Source organism: Sciurus vulgaris (assembly GCF_902686455.1).
Source record: "Sciurus vulgaris genome assembly, chromosome: 5".
NCBI classification, from domain to species: Eukaryota; Metazoa; Chordata; class Mammalia; order Rodentia; family Sciuridae; genus Sciurus; species Sciurus vulgaris.
Genome location: NC_136465.1, coordinates 71,822,987 through 71,847,603, shown reverse-complemented (window position 1 = coordinate 71,847,603; position 24,617 = coordinate 71,822,987). Strand labels below are relative to the sequence as shown.

The 24,617-nt window shown below is 36.9% G+C and overlaps 2 protein-coding genes across 9 annotated transcripts in view; one reads left to right on the top strand and one right to left on the bottom strand.

Moving 5' to 3' along the window:
* Positions 1–221: 221 nt before the first annotated feature.
* On the bottom strand, positions 222–23,300 carry RAD51AP1 (RAD51 associated protein 1). 2 transcript variants are annotated; one of them, XM_079142377.1, is made up of 9 exons: positions 23,164–23,300; positions 19,854–19,903; positions 18,005–18,143; positions 8,744–8,853; positions 7,328–7,411; positions 6,680–6,829; positions 5,493–5,654; positions 2,256–2,405; positions 224–1,300 (listed from the first exon to the last, which is right to left on the bottom strand). In XM_079142377.1, exons 1-9 carry the CDS (start codon positions 23,178–23,180, stop codon positions 1,155–1,157), a joined length of 1,008 nt encoding a protein of 335 aa, XP_078998503.1. In that variant the 5' UTR covers positions 23,181–23,300; the 3' UTR covers positions 224–1,154. The 2 variants fall into 2 exon arrangements, with proteins under 2 accessions (XP_078998504.1, XP_078998503.1); XM_079142378.1 differs by lacking the exon at positions 7,328–7,411 and having other exon boundaries at positions 222–1,300.
* Positions 23,301–23,564: 264 nt separating this feature from the next.
* The window catches only part of FERRY3 (FERRY endosomal RAB5 effector complex subunit 3), a 40,247-nt gene continuing 39,194 nt past the window's right edge, over positions 23,565–24,617 (top strand). For 2 of the 7 annotated variants that reach the window (XM_079142996.1, XM_079142992.1), the window contains exon 1: positions 23,650–23,709. The gene's annotated coding sequence lies outside the window, so the exon portion shown is untranslated. Of the gene's footprint in view, positions 23,710–23,754; positions 23,855–24,617 lie in introns of those variants that run through there. The other 5 variants (XM_079142993.1, XM_079142995.1, XM_079142998.1 and 2 more) reach the window with 5 other exon arrangements.

The window sequence follows — 24,617 nt, the reverse complement described above, 5'->3', positions numbered from 1 at the left end:
ACTATGTTAATTGGAAAATAATGTTTAAAAAGCAGGGTAGGGTAGGTGAGGTGGTATAGGCAGTATAAAAAATATATACTAGGTAAGAAAAAAATAGTACAACAGGGCAAATGCTCACTTTAATCAAAATTCAAAATTACTTATTTTCATGTCAACATAGAAAGTTCCACGAGAACTGAGCTTAGTGCACAGTTTTAATGGTTGACATGACTGAAAATTTATTATTAAACAGTGAACAGGAGTGGGTTGAAATTCTCACCATAAATATAATCATCACTATTTTTATTCACAATAAATTCAAACCAAAGCTTCCTAAAAAGCTCTTAATATCATAATAGGGATGACTAAGAACTTGACAGCCACTCCTTAAAGTACTAGCTTAAGATACAGCAATTTCTTTAAGAAACAGCTCCCCCTGCTTTGTGTCTTCAGCAGAGTTTATTTTTCACAAAACTCCCATTTTATTAAGAGATACAGACAATAAGACAGATAAATGCAATGTTATCAAAGAAAAGAGCATTTTTAAACTTTTTCTTTTATTTAAGCTTTTGACAATGAAGAGTTCATAAAATGTCATTAAATTTTATTTGCTATACAATAATCATTGATTTCCAAGTAAGAGACATGCCATAGTGCAGTATCCGTTTCAATATGTAAAATGATTCTTTATTCTTATTTTAATATTTGGCTAAAATACAAAATATCCTTGTAGTAAAACTGACAATATAACTTAAGTTGCTTATAAGATTCAAAATGTCTCCAAAAGAAATGTGAATGTTTTCCTTTATCAGATACACTAAACAGTTACAGTGTCACAAACTAGACAAAGTTAGGAAGGAACATCATATGACTAGGAAACTACAGCACATGATATGGACTTCCTCCACATTAAACTGACAACCACTAAAAAAGACAATGACTTATGATACACAAGAAACAGAACAGCTCTTCAGAGAAATGTCATAGAAGGTATTTCTTATGAACAAACCTCTTTTTGAAGTCTTGAAGAACTCTTTAGAGAATATAATTACATAACAGATCATTTATGTGACATGTTAAAGGATTCTTCTACATTATAATAACCTCCTTAATCTTAAACACAAGTCAAATATAAAGACACTTGCAAAACTGTGATTCTATCAAACATTTCTTTGCTACCACACTTGGCTACTAGTGGCATTTGGATGCAAAGGCTTAACTCGTGCTAATCTGGATAAGCCAAGGCGGAGACTCTGATTTGGGGACCTAACAGACACTCCTGCCAGTGGACTGCTGCTGTTGCTGCCACCTCTGGATGCCGCTGAAAGAAAACACAGGATGTATCAAATAATGTCAGAAATCTCTTAACAAAGATCAATTCATAAAACAACAATAAAAAAATAGTTAAGCATTATTTTGCTTTCCAGAGGCCTAACTCTGCCTTTTAATACCTAGCCATCATTCAGGAAGAGACCAGCATGGACCAATCAAAAAAGGTCACTCAAAAGAAGTAAAACACGAGTAGATTTGGAAGGACTCTGAAAGGGAGAGAGGACAAATAAAGAAAGATATATCAGACAGGAAAATGATTTAGAGACCTAAACAGAAGAATATATACAATGTGTTTAAGGGATAGAAGATGGATCCATTTGACTAAGGTAGAGGAGTCCTTCAGTTGGCTGAAAAGTAGACATAGAACTGGTTGGGAGACAGCAATATTTTCAGCCTAGATTAGGGTTTTAATAATATCAAGAAATTAAGGTCCAGGGAATTCTTAAAGGATCAGAGAGATTTGGCTGTTTAGCAAAAGAAAACAAAGAGAAGACAAATTCATAAGAGCCAGAGGCTGCGTTTAATAAGGCATGTGTTAAATGCTGGAATTCCCATGTACAAACCCCAAGGCTTCGGTGGGAATGCAGAAGTCAGCAGTTACTGAGCAAAAGATTTGTTGCCAGAAACATAAATATTAGGAATCTCAAATGTTTACATCCACTGACATTGTAATTCTACTAGTGGGACTTTTACCCTAAGAAAATAATCAGGGATGTGTCCAGATTTCTACAATAAGGATGTTTGTGCTTATGGCAAACTTATTTCTAACAATGAAAAAAACATCACATATGACCTGGATGCCTAATAGATGTATAAATGCAGCAACTGAAAACAATGAAGAATATGTAGTAATATGGGAAAATGCTCACATATAACATTTAGAACATTTACCTACAATTGGTAATTTTCTAAACCCCTTGCCCTTGATTGCAAATATACCATACCTGGTGGGACCCACTTTGGTCTCCTGCCTTCAGCTGAAGGACTGTGTATTTGCAATGGTTTCCTAGTGACTTCTGAAGAAAGATAAGCCTTCTTGGGTGAAGTTTGAGATTCTGATTTAATGGCAGCTGTAGCAGAGTCTACTGGAGTCACTTATTTGAAAAATACACATAAAAAAAGTTTGTCATATGGGAAGATAGTTCAATCTAGCATATATGCATAAAAATTATAAATTTTATAACTTTATAAAATTTAAAAGGCAATATCACAAATTTGAAAAACTCTTCATTAGTCAACAAACTTATTGAGAGTCTAAAGATTGTCTTTTTTTTGGGGGGGGGATAAGGGGAATTGAACCCAGAGGCACTTTACCACTGAGCCACACCCCCAGGCTTTGCCTTTTTTAAATTTTTATTTTGAGATAGGGTCTTGCTAACTTGCTTGGGCCTTACTAAATTGTTGAGGCTGAACTCAAACTGCAATCCTCCTGCCTCAGCTTCCAAAGTTGCTGGGATGACAGGTGTGCACCACTGTACCCGGCTAGGATTGCCATCTTTTATGAAAATTTAAATGCCATGCAATGTGATCTCACATACACTACCTTTAACTTTTTTACAGCAACTACAATACAGAAGGAAATACAGGCTAAGCAATTTGCCTGTAGTTTGACAGCTATATGTCTGAACTGGGATTAGAAATTCAGTTTGATTCTGAAGTTCAGAAGACACAACAAAGTCTTGGGTCTCATCAGTATGTGTCAGGGAGACAATAAGCTCTAGGGTTATAAAAAATATATATAACTCATAGGTCCTACTCCCAAGGAATTTGTGGTTCTGTCACTGGCCTGGGAAAGACAGGAAAAGAGGTGTGTCTCTAGAAGAAGGAACATGCCACTTTCTAGAAGGATGCCCAGTAGAAAGGGAACTTAAAATCTGATATGTGTTTAGAAGTCACAGGAGGAGGGTGAGACTGGGCTGAACCAAATCAAGGGTGAAGGGTAAAAATGAATTGAGGAAAGTTTTCTAGGCAGAGGGAATACAGCATAATGCAATGCTGTAAAGTGTGACAAGTTCCAGGACCAGTACTGGTTCAGTATGGCTAGAGCAGGAATCTTAATAGGAAAGGTAAGACACACAGTCAGGGTACAATTATTTATGAAGAGCTTTACAGGTCATATAAAGGAGTCGGGTCAGTTCACAATTATGTATAAAGTTTTCTCAGGAGTGACTTGCATTTTGAAAACATCTTTCTGGTGGTAATGTAAGGCAAATAGACCACTCAGAAAGCTATTATGATAATCCAGGAGACGTGATAGGAGTCTGAGCTAAGGTGGAGAAGAGAGGGGATAGCAGCAATTAAACATGTTTCAGTAATTAGATGTGAGGAGGTGGCTATGGAGATGAAGAAATAATTTATGACTTGCAAGTTCCTCTCATAGGGAAGGGCTTTGAGGGCGTTGTTTACCTCGAGAATGAATGTAAGAATGGGACGGGTTTGGGTTCTTTTTGTTGGGGAGGGAAGTGAGGGATGAGGAGGGGAAGAGAGTTAAAACAGAAACTCAATTTCGTATAATGTTTGCTTTAAGATACCCAAGGGATATCTAAATGTATACAAATATGAACACTTTCACTACATACTCTTCGTAAAGTTAACATCCACAATCCTTAGATAGAAGCCATCCAATAGAAACATGATTTCTATGAAGACAGAAATTTTCTAAATATTGTGTTGTCAGATATGGCAGCCACTAGCCACATATGGTTATTGTGCACTTGAAATGTGGCTAGCAAAACTGAGAAACTGACTTTCACGTGTTATTTAATTTTGATTAACTTAAATAGAATACAGCCCTACATGTAGTTAGTGGCTACCATGTTGGACAGCACTGCTTCCAAAATTTTCTCCACAAAGGGAAAAAATTATATGTGCTAGATGAAAGATTTTCAAAGTTAGTAAATTATTAATAGAACTAGAAATATAATCCACTAGAGTCCTTATAAACAAAAGTGAGAAGCAGGAGAGTCAATATTAGATTGATGTGATGTGAGAAAGTCCAGATGGAACAGAGCCATGGGCCAAAAGAACAGAGGCACCCTCTAGAAGCTGAAAAAGGCAAAAAGTATATTCTCCCCTAGAGTTCCACAAAGGAGCACAGTCTGATGACAGCTTGATTCTAGATAGCCTTCTGAGAAACCCTTTGGACCTCTGGCCTTCTAAACTGTAAAATAATTACTGTGTTGTTTGAAGCAACTTAGTTTGGGATAATTTGTTATAACAGCATTAGGAAACTAATACAGTTTTATCTCTAAATGCACCTACATTAAATTTTAATATGTAGCAACTAGATGAATTTGTCAATTTAAAAAACATTCTAATCTAAAGGTCATTAATTCAAATTAGAACAGAAGGAAGAATATGACTCAATTGGTATATTTAATTCTTAGTAAGTACTTAGCACCATGCTACTTAATGTTGAACGTAACTCCTAAACAGAAAGTCTGACTAGTAGAAATTTTAGTTTCAAATAATAAATATACATACATATATGAAAACTAAGGCAGAAAAATTGGTAGCAATAACAAATTTACTTAAAGAGTTTTATCTTTTATAATTATAACATAATGAACTCAAAAAAACCTTTTTAACATAAAAAACAGGTATTCCATGTTAAAGTCATCAAAAATTCCAAGTTTTACTATAAAATGGTTTCTAACTGGATTTGTTTTGGGAAAACAAAAATCAAAAAGTGCCCTAAACATGTGGAAAAAATCTCTCAAATCAAAGATAGGCCAAGCACAAAAGTAAAAAGTTAGAATCATGCAAGCTGCCCTGTTTAATTGCCCAGAGAAAATGTGGTCTAGGAGATAAAAGTTCAACCTCTGAACTGACAAACCAAGATTCAAATTCCAGTACCTCATTTATTAGACGTAAGACTTTCAACAAATATTTAACCTCTGAGCCTCAGTCTGCTCATCGTAAGATACAGGTGATGATGGAGTTTACAGCAGGTGGTTGTACTAAAGCATGAAAATACATATTTGGTGCTAGCAGAGTTAGTGGGGTCAGCAGCACCATCTGCTTTGTCCCCCACCCTCACCTTACTCTGCTTCTTTTTATATTTTAAATAAAAATGAACACTAGCAAAATATTAAGGAGAGCAAAGGCAAAGATAATAAAAATGCAGCAATCAAACCCAACACATTTCCTATATAAAATTAAGTATTTGGGACCAAGCTTACCCAAAGTATTACATTTGGATTTAGATTTCTTCTCTTTCTTTTCTACTGGGGATTTTACTTTCACTTCTTTCTTTTTAATTTCTTTAAATTTACTTTTTTTCATAGTAAAGTTTTCATCATTATCTTCACTCTCATCAAAATCAGAATCTTCCTCAGAATCACCTAAAATGGAAGATTATGTATACAAAACAGAAGATTATGTATGCTTTGTTGTTGTTCTAAAAAATAAAGCTTCTGGTGCCTCCACTTTACTTGCAGTTTTTGCATCAGATTCCTAGGCATTTTGTGATCTACCATTTCCAGCAGCAGAACACTGTAGTATTGAAACTGTGAGAGGCTAGCTTGGAACCCTGCCCCCCTATACATGTTGTCTTGACAGTTAACTAACTTCACAATGCTTCAGTTTCCACTTCTAGAAAATGGGGCTAACCAAAAAACTACAGATTATGGAGATGTGCCAATTTTATGAGTTAATATATATAAAGCACTTAGAACAACTTCTAACACATATCAAATAAAATATAATTGTTCTCTATTACCATTATCACTATAATTTTCCATCAGTAATCCCTACTTCAGATCTTACTTTTTTCTCAATAATTTTTGAAAAGGGTAGAGTATGATTAAAAACCAGTCTTTCAAGACAAATGACATTTATGAAAATAATATACTTTCCCTTAATTACATATGCTTCAACATTCTGGAATAGAAATTCATTGGAAATTAACAAGAGACTATACTACAACAATCTTATTAACAGATAATCCTGTATTTGATTTCATTTAAGCAACACCCCCATTTCCCACAGGCTCTTTTCTGTTCTGCCTGGGATTATATAAGCCAGTGGTTCAATATGGAAAATACTATAGTGGTTCTAGAAAAAAGTACTGATTAAACTCTGGTATGTACACTTGTCTACTTCATTGCTCATGCTTTTTTATGAGCCAGAAATACAATTTTATCCCTTTAGTTGGTCTAAAGGATACTCATTTTTCAAGGCAAGGCTGAAAGACTATCTCATAGACAAAACTTGTCCCCAAATGCCACAATTGAATTTAACTGCCCTATTTGTTCCTCAAGTTTGCATACCCTAAAGGTTTAGCACAGTGTTTTGCATACATTAATGGCCTCCAAGAAATTTGTACTGACTTTCAGAAGAATTAATTTTGAAGAAGGGTATACCTTACCAGTTGCAATATCTGGCTCGGTGTCATTAGCACTATCACCATCACTGTCTTCCAAAAGCACCTTCCTCTGCTGAGCCACAGCTTTAGATGCTGCTTTTCTTTTCCGTTGAACACCACGAGCATCATCTTCCTCTGTGATCTTGTTCAAATCTTCAGGAGAGGCATAAACATCAATGGAAAACTTTATGTGATAACTAATATTTCAGGAACAGCAAAGTAGACTATGACAACTGTTGTCTTTACTTGACTAGGTTCATCCCTCCCCTGTTCCTAGTAATAAGACTACGTAGTCCAAGCTGGGTCACTCATAGCACATCAGTACCCTGGCAACAGACTCTGGTTTTAAGGACAAATTCAAGATTGTCTTTCCCCAAGAATTTTCAAAGTGGAACTGAGAAGATACAGCGCCTTTCTTCAGTGGTCAACTGCTGTAGACTAGCAGCCATGAGTAGTCATGACTCTCCAACAGGGAAGAAAGTGGGTATGTGGTAAGAGGACAAGATTAAAACTTAAAGAAACAAAAGCCAAGAGATAAAGAAAGTCTTGACAATTTAAAGACCTTGATTCTAGTTGCAGTTTTAGGAATTTAAATAAACAGTAGAAAAATAGCATTATGGATGAAAAAAATGTATATCATCAAAAACTTACCTAAATAATCACTGGCTATACTGCAATTAGAGATATGAGACTTATTCATTATTTCTGTTTTACTGTTGCCATGTTTTTCAATGCCTAAATATTAGGAATAAGAAAATATTCAGATGCACCTTAATAAACTGATATCTACAGGAAGATTAGTGCTAAAATGTAACAGCATCTAGATACTGATAAAAGATCCCAAACCCAAACTAGCACAATGATTTTACTTGGAGAGGATAGCATATGGTTAGAAGCTTGGGCTCTGAAATAAAAAAGACTTAAGTTCAAATTCAGGCTCTCCCACATAAACTGGCTTATCCTAAGACTCAATTTCCTCATCGATAACATGAAGATAAAAATTGTGTATTGTAGGATTAGAATGGGAAATTACATGTAAATTTCATGTGGAAACTACTTATGCTGCACAACACAGGAAACAGTCAATAAATATTAATTGTCACTTCTGTGTAGGCACAGACATGCTTTTACTAATTTTCATCCTCTCTAATCATTATAATAACCTTTAAATGAAACATTTTAAGAGGCCTTTAAGTCATGATAATGGGTACTTTTAATCCCAATGCTAAGTGTATCATTCAATGAGAGTTGTACTTCTAAGAAACTTATACTATCTATTTTACAATGTCTTTTAAGAGAATAATTTCATTTTCTCCATTTTAGACATAATACATAACAATTTTCTTTTGAAGTTTTTCTGCCTTTTAATTCCTAAAAGTCTCCCTAATCAACATTGTTTTGTTTATTTTTAAATAGGAGGCAATACTTACTGACTTAAAAAACAAACACCTCACTTATGTCCCTAAATAAGATAATGGGCTAAAATGCTCCCGACCTGAAAGAATTTAAGCCAAAACAATTTAGTCCAAAAATCATCTTAGAAATTTGAGGTTTCTTCTCTCTTTCCATATCTCAATATTACCAAAAAAAAAAAAAAAAAAAATTCAAAGAAAAAAAACCCACAGAGAAATTCAGAGGTCATTCACTTAAATCTATTGAACTAGCAAACTAAATTAGTACCTTTAAACCTCTGTCAATAAGAAAAATTACCATAATTAGGTCATGTTTAACTAATTTGAATTTGGAGAAAAAGGAGGTTGAGCTAGAATTATATAGGTCATTTGATCAAGAAATTAAATTTTCACTGTATACCACGTTGTAATTGACCTTCCAGGCTCACAGTATATGTCCTCAAGCTTACTTCAGGTTCTAGGCAGAGATATATATGTTTGTATGAAACTGACACTGCTGAATCGAGAACTGAATCCAACTGTACACTCATACAAATTGGTCTATCTATAGTTCAAAGTACTCAAATTGTTTTCTTTCTACTGTGAAGGCCCACCCCAAGCAAAGATTACTAAAACAATAAGGTTTTAATGATAAATACACAAAAAACAAAGTTACTTTTATCTTGAGACTTCGTCACATCATTGGTGACTGTTGGAAGTTCCTTCACTGACAAAGCTAGAGCCACCTCTAAGCCTCTCTGGAAGAGCTTATCATCTAAGGCCATCCTGAAATAGACAAGCAAAGAGTTTTTAAAAATATCAATCTCAACTAAAGAACAAAGTTTGAGATTTTCCTATATTACTATTTAAGAGCTGTTAACCTAACAAAATATTTTTAAGTAATAATCATCATCAACTGACCTTGGATGATAAGACTCCTAAAATGTTGTATATACACACACTGTTCCTTCAAAACTGACAGGTTATATATAATGTTACAACATATAACTTATTGTAACTATATATATGTTATATATATGCATAGCCTAACAGGTTTGAAGGAATGCTGTGTGCCTTTGAACTTACTGTTCTCTTCAATTGTAATGTCTCTCTTTAACATAAGCTCTATCCAGGAAGCACCTGCTCAATCTAAGACAGACTTAATTCCAACATCACTTCCACTTAACTTCCTTGACCTTATCCACACCCCTTTTGTAGACATTACAGTTCTTATATTAAAAACATTATTTTTTACATCTGTTTCTCCCAATCTAGACTTAAACAAATATTTTACTAAACACAAGACACTGCACTAGTGAGAATACTAAAAGTACACTCAAGGAGTTTGTAATGAGGAAGGTGGGGAAATAAGACAACTAATCGTCTCATATAAAGCAGATTATAGGTTTTCAAGATGGCGGACTAGAGAGTGGCTCCTTTTCATGTTGCTCCAGGACTCAGGATTCAAAAGGAGATGTTGAGAGACTTGGGACCAACTCAAAGCAGCTGGGTGAGTCTCTCCCGTTGGGGAGGCATCTCGGATGGGGCAGTAGTCCCGGAAGGCAGGGAACCTTGTGAAGCAGAGCTGCCCAGCGAGACACCCCTCCCCCCACTGGAGCAGTGAACTCAGACAACTGGGAGCATTGTAGAGGAGGCCGCTCAGCACAGTGCTTGGACTTGGAGCAACCACTGGGACTCAGGACGGCTGCCCAGAGGAGGAGCTGCGAGGAGAGCTGTTTGGACTCAGAGCGACCACTCCTGAACACCGGGGCCTGCCCGGAGGAGGAGGAGGAGGAGTATGGCGGTACGCTTGGACTCGGAGCACCTGCACCAGAGCTACAGGCGGTTGCCAGAGGAGGAGCTGCGAGGAGAGCTGTTTGGACTCAGAGCGACTGCTTCTGAACACCGGGGGGCTGCCTGGAGGAGGAGGAGGAGGAGGAGGAGGAGGAGCGCGGCTGCTTGGACTCGGAGTGACTATACCAGAGCTACAGGTGGTTGCCAGAGGAGGAGCTGCGTGGAGAGCTGTTTGGACTCAAAGTGACCGCTCCTGAATGCCTGAACGCCAGGGCCTGCCCTGAGGAGGAGGAGGAGGAAGAGGAGGAGCATGGTGGGTCGCTTGGACTTGCAGTGACTGCATCAGAGCTCCAGACGGCTGCTCAGAGGAGGAGGCAAGTGGTGAGTTGTTTGGACTCAAAGTGATTGCTCCTGAACACGGGGGGCGGGGGGCTGCCCGAAGGAGGAGGAGGAACGGGGCGGGTCACTTGGAGTGACTGCCCAGGGCTACGAGTGGTTGGGGGGAAGAGGAGGCATGCAGTGAGTTGCTTGCACTCCTAGTGACCGCACGGGAACACTGGGCGGCTGTCCGGAGGAAGAGGCGTGCGGCGGGCCGCTGGGACTCGGAGCGATTGTATGGGGCTCCAGGTGGCTGCTCAGAGAGGGGCCGCATAGCCAGGCGATTAGGTGCAGAGCAGGATCCCAGGACCTAGGAGGCTTCTTGGTGGAAGAGCTGCACAGAGACACGCTTAGGGGCGGAGCGAAGGTTCCAAGACTGCGGACAGATTCTCTGAGGAGAAGCAGCCTAAGGAGACTCGCCTGCGAAGGGTGAGGCTCCCGGGCCCAGGAGGTAGGGCCGGGTCCCTGGGAACGTTGCAGAGGAAGGCAGCCCAGCCCAGGCGGTAGTTGTAGATTGAGGGGAACCTCTAGGAGGGGAACCGACCAGCGAGACCTCCCCACCAGGTGAGTCTTCCCTGCCGGGTGAGATTTTCCCACAAGGACGGTAAAGCCAGAGACACAGGCCCAAACAGGCCTTGCCTCAGTCCGCAGCCTAGTTCCCCTTTGGATGACCACTGGTCAACAAGTGGAGGCACCTCTGCCCACTAGCAGGGAATTTACCCCACCTGAAGGCTACCACCCCTAGAGAGGCAGGTTCCTTGTGGAGCACCGCACTATCAACTTCCTCCCAAGACTTTAGCCCACTGAAGGCTAAGAGGGGATATACTAGAAATCTTCAGGGACATTATAAGTCAATAGAGGAAATCTGCAATATCTCAGCGGTCTACAGATACCTGAACAATATGAGAAAACAAGGGAAGAAAATGCCCCAAACAAATCTAGATGTTACATCAACAAAACCCAATGACAGCATGGCAGAAGAAATGACAGAAAAGGAGTTCAGAATGTACATAATTAAAATGATCAGGGAAGCAAACGATGAGATGAAAGAGCAAATGCAGGCACTGAAGGATGAGATGAAAGAGCAAATGCAGGCATTGAATGATCGCACCAATCGACAGTTAAAAGAGCAAATATAGGAAGCAAAAGATCATTTCAATAAAGAGTTAGAGATATTGAAAAAAACAAACAAACAGAAATCCTTGAAATGAAGGAAACAATAAACCAAATTAAGAACTCCATAGAAAGCATATCCAATAGGATAGAACACCTGGAAGACACAACCTCAGACATTGAAGACAAAATATTTAACCTTGAACACAAAGTTGAACAAACAGAGAAGATGGTAAGAAATCATGAACAGAATCTCCAAGAACTATGAGATATCATGAAAAGGCCAAATTTAAGAATTATTGGGATTGAGGAAGGCCTAGAGAAACAAACCAAAGGAATGAACAATCTATTCAATGAAATAATATCAGAAAATTATCCAAAATTGAAGAATGAAATGGAAAATCAAGTTCAAGAGGCTTAGAGGACTCCAAATACACAAAATTACAACAGAACCACACCAAGGCACATTATAATGAAAATACCTAACATATAAAATAAAGACAGAATTTCAAAGGCTGTGAGAGAAAAGAACCAAATTACATTCAGGGGGAAACCAATGTGGACATCAGCAGATTTTTCAATCCAGACCCTAAAAGCTAGAAGGGCCTGGAACAACATTTTTCAAGCCCTGAAAGAAAATGGATGCCAACCAAGAATCTTATACCCAGCAAAACTTACCTTCAAATTTGACGATGAAATAAAATCCTTCCATGATAAACAAAAGCTAAAAGAATTTACAAAAAGAAAGCCAACATTACAGAACATTCTCAGCAAAATATTCCATGAGGAAGAGATGAAAAACAAAGAAGCAAATCAGCAAAGGGAGGAATTATCCTAAAGGAATTGTCAAATAAAGGAGGAACCAAGTAGTGTCAAATAAATAAATTAATTAATTAATTAATTAAAATAAAATAAATGAACCAAATGACAGGGAATACAAATCATATCTCAATAATAACCCTGAATGTTAATGGCCTGAATTCATCAATCAAAAGACATAGACTGGCAGATTGGATTAAAAGGAAAGATCCAACAATATGTTGCCTGCAAGAGACTCACCTCATAGAAAAAGATACCCATAGACTAAAGGTGAAAGGATGGGGAAAAACATACCATGTACATGGACTCAGCAAAAAAGCTGGAGTATCCATCCTCATTTCAGACAATGTGGACTTAAGCCAAAGTTAGTCAGAAGGGATAAAGAAGGACATTTCATACTGCTTAAGGGAAGCATAAATCAGCAAGACATAACAATCATAAACATCTATGCCCCAAACAGTGGCTCATCCATGTACGTCAAACAAATCCTTCTCAATTTCAGAAATCAAATAGACCATAACACAATAATACTAGGTGATTTTAACATGCCTCTGTCACCACTGGACAGATCTTCCAAACAAAAATTGAACAAAGAAACCATAGATCTCAATAACACAATCAATAATTTAGACTTAACAGACATTTATAGAGTATACCATCCAACCAAGAGCGAATACACTTTCTTCTCAGCAGCACATGGATCCTTCTCTAAAATAGACCATATATTATGCCACAAAGCTAATGTTAGCAAATACAAGAAGATAGAGACACTACCTTGTATTCTATCATATCATCATGGATTGAAGTTAGAAATAAATGAAAGAGTAAAACACAGAAACTATTCCAACATCTGGAGATTAAACAATATGCTATTATATGATGAATGGATAACAGAAGATATTAGGAAGGAAATTAAAAAATTCTTAGAGATAAATGAGAACAAAGAAACATCGTATCAAAATCTCTGGGACACTATGAAAGCAGTACTTAGAGGAAAATTTATTTCATGAAGCGCATTTAATAAAAGAAGTAAAACTCAACAAATAAACGACCTAACACTACAGCTCAAAGCACTAGAAAAAGAACAGACCAGCACCAAAAGTAGTAGAAGACAGGAAATAGTTAAACTCAGAGCTGAAATCAACGAAATTGAAACAAAGGAACAATACAAAAAATTGACAAAATAAATAGTTGGTTCTTTGAAAAAATAAACAAAATTGATAAACCTTTAGCCACACTAACAAAAAACCCAAATCACTAAAATTCGGAATGAACAAGGAAATATCACAACACGATTGAAATACAAAACATAATTAGATGCTATTCTGAAAATCTATACTCCAACAAAATAGAAAATTTTGAAGACATCAACAGGTTTCTAGAGACATATGAATTGCCTAAACTGAACGAGGAGGACATACACAATTTAAATAGACCAATTTCAAGTAATGAAATAGAAGAAGTCATCAAAAGCCTACCAACAAAGAAAAGTCCGGGACCAGATGGGTTCTCAGCCGAGTTCTACAAAACCTTTAAAGAAGAGCTCATTCCAATACTTCTCAAAGTATTCCATAAAATAGAAGAGGAGGGAACCCTCCCAAACTCATTCTATGAAGCCAATATCACACTGATACCTAAACCAGACAGAGACACATTGAGGAAAATTTCAGACCAATATCCTTAATGAACATCGACGCAAAAATTCTCAACAAAATTTTAGCAAATCGCATACAAAAACATTAAAAAGATAGTGCACCATGATCAAGTGGGTTTTATCCCAGGGATGCAAAGTTGGTTCAACATCAGGAAATCAATAAACGTAATTCACCATATCAATAGACTTAAAGTCAAGAATCACATGATTATTTCAATAGATGCAGAAGAAGCATTTGATAAAATACAGCACCCCTTTATGCTCAAAACACTAGAAAAAATAGGGATAGTGGGAACATTCCTTAACATTGTAAAGGCCATTTATGCTAAGCCCATGGCTAATATCATTCTAAATGGTGAAAAACTGAAAGCATTCCCCCTAAAAACTGGAACAAGACAGGGATGCCCTCTTTTACCACTTCTATTCAATATCGTCCTTGAAACTCTCGCCAGAGCAATTAGACAGACCAAAGAAATTAAAGGGATACGAATAGGAAAAGAAGAACTCAAACTATCTCTATTTGCTGATGATATGATTATATACTTAGAGGAACCAGGAAATTCCACCAGAAAACTTTTAGAACTCATAAGTGAATTCAGTAAAGCAGCAGGATATAAGATCAATGCACATAAATCTAATGCATTTTTATACATAAGTGATGAATCTTTGCAAAGAATAATTAGGAAAACTACCCCATTCACCATAGCCTCGAAAAAAATAAAATACTTGGGAATCAACCTCACAAAAGAGGTGAAAGACCTCTACAATGAGAACTACAGAACACTAAAGAAAGAAATTGAAGAAAACCTTAGAAGATGAAAAGATCTCCCATGTTCTTGGATAGGAAGAATTAATATTGTCAAAATGGCCATACTACCTAAAGTGCTATACAGATTCAATGCAATTTCCAATTAAAATCCCAATGACGTACCTTACAGAAATAGAGCAAGCAATTATGAAATTCATCTGGAAGAATAAGAAACCCAGAATAGCTAAAGCAATCCTTAGCAGGAAGAGTGAAACAGGGGGTATTGCAATAACAGATCTTCAACTCTACTACAAAGCAATAGTAACAAAAACGGCATGGTATTGGTACCAAAATAGAAAGGTAGATCAATGGTATAGAATAGAGGACATGGACACAAACTCAAATAAATACAGTTTTCTCATACTAGACAAAGGGGCCAAAAATATGCAATGGAGAAAAGATAGCCTCTTCAACAAATGGTGCTGGGAGAATTGGAAATCCATATGCAACAGAATGAAACTAAATCCATATCTCTCACTATGCACGAAACTAAACTCAAAATGGATTAAGGACCTTGGAATCAGACCAGAGACCCTGCAGATTATAGAAGAAAAAGTAGGTCCAGATCTTCAACATGTCGGCTTAGGACCAGACTTCCTCAACAGGACTCCCATAGCACAAGAAATAAAAGCAAGAATCAATAACTGGGATAGATTCAAACTAAAAAGTTTTCTCTCAGCAAAGGAAATTATCAGCAATGGGAAGAAAGAGCCTACAGAGTGGGAGAAAATCTTTGCCAATCATACTTCAGATAGAGCACTAATCTCCAGAATCTATAAAGAACTCAAAAAACTCTACACCAAGAATACAAATAATCCAATCGACAAATGGGCTAAGGAAATGAATAGACACTTCACAGAAGAAGATCTACAAGCAATCAACAAACATATGGAAAAATGTTCAACATCTCTAGTAATAAGAGAAATGCAAATCAAAACCACCCTAAGATTCCATCTCACCCCAATGAGAATGGTGATTATCAAGAATACAAGCAACAACAGGTGTTGGCGAGGATGTGGGGTGAAAGGTACACTCATACATTGCTGGTGGGGCTGCAAATTAGTGCAGCCACTCTGGAAAGCAGTGTGGAGATTCCTTAGAAAACTTGGAATGGAGCCACCATTTGACCCAGCTATCCCACTCCTTGGCCTATACCCAAAGGACTTAAAATCAGCATACTACAGAGATACAGCCACATCAATGTTCATAGCTGCTCAATTCACAATAGCCAGATTGTGGAACCAACCTAGATGTCCTTCAATTGATGAATGGATAAAGAAACTGTGATATATATATATATATATATATATATTATATATATATATATATATATATACACATATATATATAATGGAATATTACTCAGCCATAAAGAATGATAAAATTATGGCATTTGCAGGCAAATGGATGAAACTGGAGAATATCATGCTAAGTGAGATAAGCCAATCTCAGAAAACCAAAGGACGAATGATATCGCTAATAAGTGGATGATGTCACATAATGGGGGGAGGGAGGGGTTAGTGTTAGGGTTAGAGTTAGGGTTAGGGAGGAGGGCAAGAATGGAGGAAGGAAGGACTGTATAGAGGGAAAAGAGGGGTGGGAGGGGTGGGGGGAAGGGAAAAAATAACAGAATGAATCAAACATTACCCTATGTAAATTTATGATTACACAAATGGTATGCCTTTACGCCATGTACAAACAGAGAAACAACATGTATCCCATTTGTTTACAATTAAAAAAAAAGCAGATTATAATAAGTCTCCTATTCAAGTTGGTCAAAAGTGTTAAGAAGCATAAGAGAAAGAAAAATCAGGCGAGAAAAATTATTGAACTTGAATTATTATTATTTTAAAAATAGATTTTATTGAAACAAATTCACATACCATAAAATTTCACCCTTCTCAAGTATTCAATTCAGCAGTTTTTATTATAATCAAAGTTATGAAACCACCACCACTACCTAATTTTGGAATATTTTTAGAACCTGAAAAAGAAACCCCATATCCACTTTTCCCTCCCTCAGATGCTGGCAACCTCTAATCTACTTTCTGTTTACATGGACTTACCTATTCTAGGCATTTCATATAAATGGAATCATATAATATGTGACATTTTGCATCTATTTTTTTATTCATGATAATGTTTTCAAGGTTCATTCGTGTTGCAGCATATATCAATAGTTTATTTATTTTATGGTTGAATAACACATTGTCTAGATACATCCCATTTCTCCATTCATCAGCTGATAGTCATTTAGATTGCTTTCATTCGTTGGCTATTATAAATAATACTGTTACAAACATTTATATACAGGCTGTTGTGTGGGCATGTTTTCAATTACCTGGGCTACATACTTAAGCTAGATCATAAAATAACTATGTTTTCCAATCTGGCTGCACCATTTTACCTTCCCATAACAATATATGAGAGTTCCAGTTTCTCCACACCTTTCTTTACACTTGTTATTGTCTATCTTTTGACTACTGTCAATTAGAGGGTATGAAGTAGTATTGTACTAGGTTTTGATTTGTATTTCCTGACAGCTAATGATGTTGTGCACCTTTTCAAGTGTTTATTGGTTATTTGTGTATCTTCCTTAGAGAAATGCTTATTCAAATCTTTTGCACATTTTAAATAGGTTATTGGCTTTTTTACTGTTGAATTTGAGTTCTTTATGTACTTTGGATGCAAGTCTCCCTAAGTTATACATTTGCAAATATTTTCTCCCATCTATGGGCATTGTTTTACTATGTTTAATACATGAGAAACTCAAAAACAAAGAGTGAAAAAGTAGAGCATGACATGGAATAAATTTGTAAATGCTAATTAACTTTTCATATAGAAACTTGTGGCAGTAAGTATTACATATCCCACGTGCCAGTTAATAATTCTCTTTGCCCCATCTACTCCCACATGACAAGTTTTGAGTACTCCCTTCCATCACTCTCCCTTCCCTCTTGGTACCAATAAAGGGAATTCCAGGGTTAGATTAGAAACTATAGGATGTCCGCACTGCTGGGCAAATCACAAGATAAAGAGAAAGTATCATTTAGCTACAGAAAAATACATGGTTTAAAAATTGAACTGTTTATAAGTGTAATTTTTAAAAAAGTAGTCTTGTAAGATTTGAGGACTGCAGATGCAGGCACAGGTCCATAATTATTATTGTCTCACTATATTAAGGAACATATGTTTATGATTTTTCTTTTTTAAATGAGAAAGGAAGGAGTTTAATAGTATGTTCCTATCCTCTCTGACAGTCACTAAACAAGATCTATAACTCTGCTCAAATTCTAATTTAAACTGAGAATTTGAAACTGTGTCTCTTAAACACATCTAATGTCATATATTTACTTTGTCTTACCTCTCACCTTTTTTTAGGGGTCTTCTCTTGTAGTTGAATGTCTTCTTTCTGGGGATTCTGCAAGTTAGGTTTTGGTTTATCTTGTTTTGACTCCTTTGATGTTCTGGATTTCTTGTTTAAAGGTATAGTTGCAGAAACAAAATCATCTATGTGTAAATCAAAAAGAAAAGAAATAAAATAATTTTCTTAGTTGAAATTCATTACAGAGTATTCAAGTTTTATAGATTAGCAAGTTGTTTAATTTCCATAGTTTAAAAATCTTTGTTGGTATTGTTTGTCTTTATTCTCACTCAACTCCTCTTATTTAGGTGGCCTTTATTTTTAAAAATATCTGTCTATCAAAAAACAGTTCACAGCCAAGCGATATGGCACATGCCAATAATCCCAGTAGCTCAGGAGACTGAGGTTGGAAGATCATGAGTTCAAAGCCAGGCTCAGCAAAAGTGAGGCTCTGAGGAACAAAACAGGGCTGGGGATGTGTCTCCATGCCCGAGGTCAATCCCCAGTACCAAAAAAAAAAAAGAAAGAAAGAAAAGAAAATGCAAAGGATTTAAAATGATTAATTAAAAACCTTTAAAACCATTAGAAAAATTGTAAATTTTTATAACAATAGAAAGTAGAAGGAAATGTTTTTTGGTCATAATAAGGACTGAACCCAGGTCCTTACACACAATAGGCAAGTACTCTAATACACTGCTGAGCTACATCCTTGTGCTTTTTAATTTAATTTTGAGACAAGGACTCACTAGGTTGTCCAGAATGGCCTCAAACTTGTGATCCCCGCTGCCCCAGTCTCCCTCCCAAGTGGCTGAGATTAGCAAATGATTTTTAATGAAACATCACAAAGTAGCCAAGTACTTTTCCAAAGGCACATGACCTATTCCTAGTACATTCACGAAACTAAGGAAAGGAAGAAGTATCACGGAAAGAGAATTTTTCCAAAAGTAGTGGGTTTTTTTGTTTTATTTTCTTTGCATTACCATAATGAGCTTCCTATGATCCTACAAAAGTAACTTTTTAATTTCTAGAAAAGGAATGTTCTTTTCCCATCCAATACTGTTTCTCACAGATTTTCTGTCTTGTCACATCTCAGAACTGTTGTTTCTCTTGACACTTAATATAAAACTGCTACTATGGCTTTTAAACACAAGTATGACACATGTATGTACACCTTCAGGGTCCATGTAGTCTTAATCACATACTTTAGCAATTATTAACATATGCAATCTTATTTATGCTTCCCTACATAGGAATATGATAATTTAAAACTTTTGGCACCTATACCCCACCCAGTATGCCGAACAAAACTGGCAACTTATAAATATCTGCTGACTGATGACTATATTAAAAATCTAAAAGTTATATTCTATACTACTTTTTCCTCAAGTTATAGGCATACTTAAGGCTGTGCCCAAAGCCAGAAAGGTCTCTTCAAACCTTAGAATTACTAAAATATTGAACTTGGGCACTCAACTGAAATGATGTGGGAAAGAAATATAAAATCTACCTCTCAGCTGGGGATATAGCTCAGTGATAGAGCACCGACCTAGCATCTCTGAGGTCCTGTGTTGAGACCAAGCACCAGGAAAAGAAAAAGGGGGAAAAGCCTACTTCAAAGTATATTGTAATCTAATGTTTCTCAAACTTTTGAATCAAAGTTCTCTTAAGACAGAGACAAGTAAGCATGTAATAAATATGGCAGAGCTTAAGCCTAACCTTTCTTCAAGGTCTTATTTTTTCAAACCTACCTCATAATACAATTGGGGAATATTTAATATTTGAACTATATGTGTTATATAAATACAAAGGAAATAAATGTCCAAATCATTTAAGCAAAAATAGACAACTCTACTTACCATCGCTATCAGAGTCCTCAAACTGTGAGTAATTGACTGGTTTCTTATGTCTATGGCCAAGACAGAAATTTTTCATTAATACAAATGTTAATTTCTTATCTTCACTCATAAAGGTTATTAATGGTCTTGAATAAGGGAAATTGTGTTTAGATTCTGATAAAAATACTTAAATCTAAAATATTATTTGCACTTTATAGCAGGGACTTAGCATTAGCCAATACAGTTAAATCTACACTTGATATAGAAAAGAAATTAATCTAGATAGCTCACAAAGTAAAGATAACCTATGTAATTAACAGTTACAATTTAGATACTGTTTAGTTGTTACTGGACTTTTATAAATTTCTTTTGTATGTGTTTTATTGTTTTATACTTGCATTCCATCTTCCTTATTAAACTATAAACCTGATATGAAAAGTCATTCTTTTTAAAAATATCTCTGCAATATCATATAATACTTTTTATGCAATGGACCCTTAAAAAAATGGTAAGTGACTTTGTTCCTGCAAACTAAATGAATCTTTATACTACTTTAGAGGGCATTAGAAGAAAATGATATTCAAAGTGAAAAAAACATTTCCTCCTTCCCTTCTCTTTGTACTAAATGAAATGTCTTCCAATCTTTGTTTCTGTCTTCTGCCAAATGCTCAAGTATGAACAACCTGGTTAATCAATTTTTTAAAAAGAGGTTAGTTCAGCTTATAATCTTGCAGGTGCTGTTCCCTGAGAAAACCAGTATTCTTCAGTATGTAGAGTGCTTTATGTGTACTTCCCATATCCTCACATATAATATTAAAAAGAAGTATACTTTTGTTACACTCTCCTCAGAGTTAAAGAATTTGAGAGCTGAATAAAATTATGAAAAGTTCTTTAGAAATTCTGAGGTTGAAAAATAGTAAAATAAAATCAAGCCTTTTAAAGAGAAGTACACCCAAGGGTTGAGCTATAGTAAATATTATAATAAGTCTTACTTCAAGCACACTTTTCAGTGAAAATGGGATTTTTTTTTTAACTTTTGAGTACATAGCAGTTAAGAATGCAATGACTTCTAGCAGTCTGATGCTACTGCCTTGATTTGTGCCAAATCATCATTTACCGTACAAATGACAAAACAGTGGAAAAAGCAAATAATAACTATTATTATCAAAACAATACTGACCTAATGGACCCCCTGAGGTTTCAGGGATTCCCCTAGAGGTTGCAGACTGTAGTTTGACTAGTGCAATTCCTAACACAAATGGATTTACATCTTCACTACCTCAATGTTTAAAATCCACTTTAAATTTAATATTTTGAAAACAGAAATCTTGACTCCCCTGTTCCTTTCCCAATGTTGGGTAGTAGCAAGCAATGAGCAGTGAAATGCATGGTAAGGTCACAAGTGTTCTTTAAATTACTTTAGGGTTATCGTTAAACTATCCTCAGAGTAGATGAGAAATCAGATGGTGGCAGTTAATCCATAGAAAATAAACAAAAGCAAGAAGTATTTGGAAAATACATCAAAAGAAAAGGATTCATAGGAGTAACTTTTGACAGGGTTCACTAAGGTTGATGTGAAATTAGGAATTATGGCTATAGGTGTCCCAATCTGTCTGAGAAGGAAGATTCCTTTAGCAGCACAGGCACACGAAGGTAACCTCTGACCAGTGCCCACATTAACATGGGATTGGCTTGTAAGTGAAGTTCCTTAAATAGAATGGCCACCATGACAGTTCCAGAGAGGATCAACTAAGGTAAAAAATTCCATTGCCCAGTGTGAAGGAGGAGTTGAACACCTGCTTGGCAAAGAGTGCAGGTGGTCTCCAGTTCTGGTAAACATCAAACAGTAATAAATTTGAAGATGGCATTATCTTCTTTGTCTTTCTTTGCTCAGAGTTGGCTCTCTCTCTTTCTGAGAGAGAGCTCTCTGCTTAAGCCTCACTTTGCTTTGACTTTACTTTCAATTATAAAGTTCTCTTGCATGGCTTTTGGTGTCTGACTTCAGATTTTCTTTAATCAGAACAAACCAAGGTTTAGCACTTTAGCTCTCCTGCTTTCCCAGACATCTCAGTTAATACAAAGATCATCATCCATTTAGTAGTTCAGACCAAAAATAGTAGTCATTCTTGATTCTCATTTTCCCTTACTTCCACATCCACTTCTGTCAATAATACCTCCAAAATATATCCCAAATTCATCCAATCTATTCCATGTCCACTAATAACACCATATTCCAAACTACTACCCAAAGATAAAATAGCCTAACTGCTTCCATTCTGGCACCATCCCCCATTCGATCTCCACCAGTTATTTTTATAAAAGCAAAATTAGATTTCTCCCCCATATTTAAATTCTCCCATTAGTTTCCCAATGTACTTGGAGTAAAATCCAAACTCCTTTAGCAAGACCTACCTGCTCTGCTCTTATTTATCTGACCTAATCCCCCAAAATTCTCCCCATTGCTTGCTAATGCTACAGCTTCAATCTGTACCTCAATTATGGTCAAGTTGAGGGCCTTGACTCTTACTCCTGCTACCTGAATTGCCCCATATTTTTGCATGGCTAAAATCCTCATAATTCGTATCTCCGTGCACACATTATCTGCTCAAAGAAGTCCATCCTCCTTTAGTTACAGTTAAGGGTTTACCTCCTACTTATCACATTGATTTGTTTATTTTCAGGCCCCTATCCACACCTTATACTAGAATGTAATCACCAGCACCTAGTACAGTACAGAAGTAAATATATTTGATGACTTTACTAAATGAATGGCTTACCCTAGGCTTCCACGCTACTCAACTGTGATTAAGTATAGGAACAGTTCCTAGTGGTATAATGGAAAGTAAAGGATCTGGAGCCAAATGACTTAGGGTTGAATATTTTCCTGCTATTTACTAGCTGCGTGACACAAGAAAACTGGCCTTTATGTCTAGAAGTTTAAAATCCATAAACAGGAATGCATTCTCTTTCTATACCAAATCATTGGTGGTGAACGAACAAAACGACAAATAAGTACATGCTCGCTGAAATGCAAAACATCGTTCTAATGTCAACATACAACAGTCTTACTTGAAAGGAGGCGGGGGCAGGGTAAAACTAACGGCAAGAGCTGCGAAGTAAGAAGAGGATACGAGCTAATAAGCTAGGATACCTCTGAGCAAAGGGTGTCTCTCACTCGAGACGAGTATTTCCCGGTAACCGTCCATCCCACTCCTCCCACCGCGGTCCTCTCTCTTAACCGGTCCCTTTTCCACAATCCTGTATACAAGTTGCCTACAGTGTCCCCTTGCTCCATTTCCCCCACTCCCGCCGAATCTCTTGACCTCCTCACCTAACGGGCCGCACCATGTTCCGAGTCAAGGCTGAAAACTTGCAGCGCTCAACTCAAGTTCCAGCTGGCAACAGTGGCGGTTTCAATTCCCGCCCAAAACCTGACATCTCGCTCTCCGCCCCCGCTGCCACCGGGTCCTCCAATCATGAGCAGCCAGACTGGGCGGAGCCTGCGCTCTAAGAGCTGGCTGGCTCACTCCCTTCCAAAGGCACGCCCTTCCGCATCCGGTCTGCCAGAATTCAATTTGTACTATTTCGTTCCACTTTCGTCACGAAAGCGGCTGTAACTTCGTCTCCAAAATACATAGTAACTGTTTAGAAACACACCTTCTTGCTCTTTTTAAATTAAGAGATTAAAATATGCTGGAAAAGGTGGCAATTTGAACCAAATATTTTTCTTTGAAACGACGTAAAACAGGAAAAGATGAGTGAATCTGCCGTGGGGAATCTGCTGGCTGTAAAAACAAGCCGGTTAGTCAGCTGACGTTCCCTACGCCCAGACTCCTTGACAGCTCGCAGTGTGCTGACTACTTCGGGACCAACCGAGGTGAGCTCAGAACCAAGAGGGAGGAAACCATTTAAGATCGAAACCTAATTAGGGGTCAGGTTCCGTTCCTCGGCCGGAGCTTCTTGGCTCAGCAGTTCTCAATCCTTTCCTTAATGTGAGCCTCAGTGCTTCCGCTGTTGGTTATGTGAGTTCGGTCCAGCCCTTTTCCCATTCCATGTTTGATTTCACAGCCACTAAAACTGAAGCAAAGCTATTACTAAAAACCAAAATAGTGGAGGGAATTGTAACTGAATTACCAATGTATTGAAACAAGTCTAAATGTTGAACCGATTGAAACCGGAGCTGATAGTTTTATTACTGAAAGTACTGAACCTGAACTAGATTAGACCGTGTAACTTGTATTTCTGCAACTTTCAATTTCTTGCTACATGTTAACACCTTTACTACCTCTGATTTTATCGTAGCATATGATTTCTATGGTGTTATGTTCTTAGATATTTTATTTCTGGCTTTCTTTTATTGATCATCTTATGTTTGTCAGATGTTTCATATTTATTTTTGATTAATCCTTATGACACACTGTCCTGCACGTTAAATGGAGTAGGATAGCTGGGTCAAATGGTGGTTCCATTCCAAGCTTTCTGAGGAATCTCCATACTGCTTTCCAGAGTGGCTGCACTAATTTGCAACCCCACCAGCAATGTATGAGTGTACCTTTTTCCCCACATCCTCGCCAACACCTGTTGTTGCTTGTGTTCTTAATAATCGCCATTCTAATTGGAGTGAGATGGAATCTTAGGGTAGTTTTGATTTGCATTTCTCTTATTACTAGAGATGTTGAACATTTTGTCATATATCTGTTGATTGCTTGTAGATCTTCTTCTGTGAAGTGTCTGTTCATTTCCTTAGCCCATTTGTTGATTGGATAATTTGTATTCTTGGTGTAG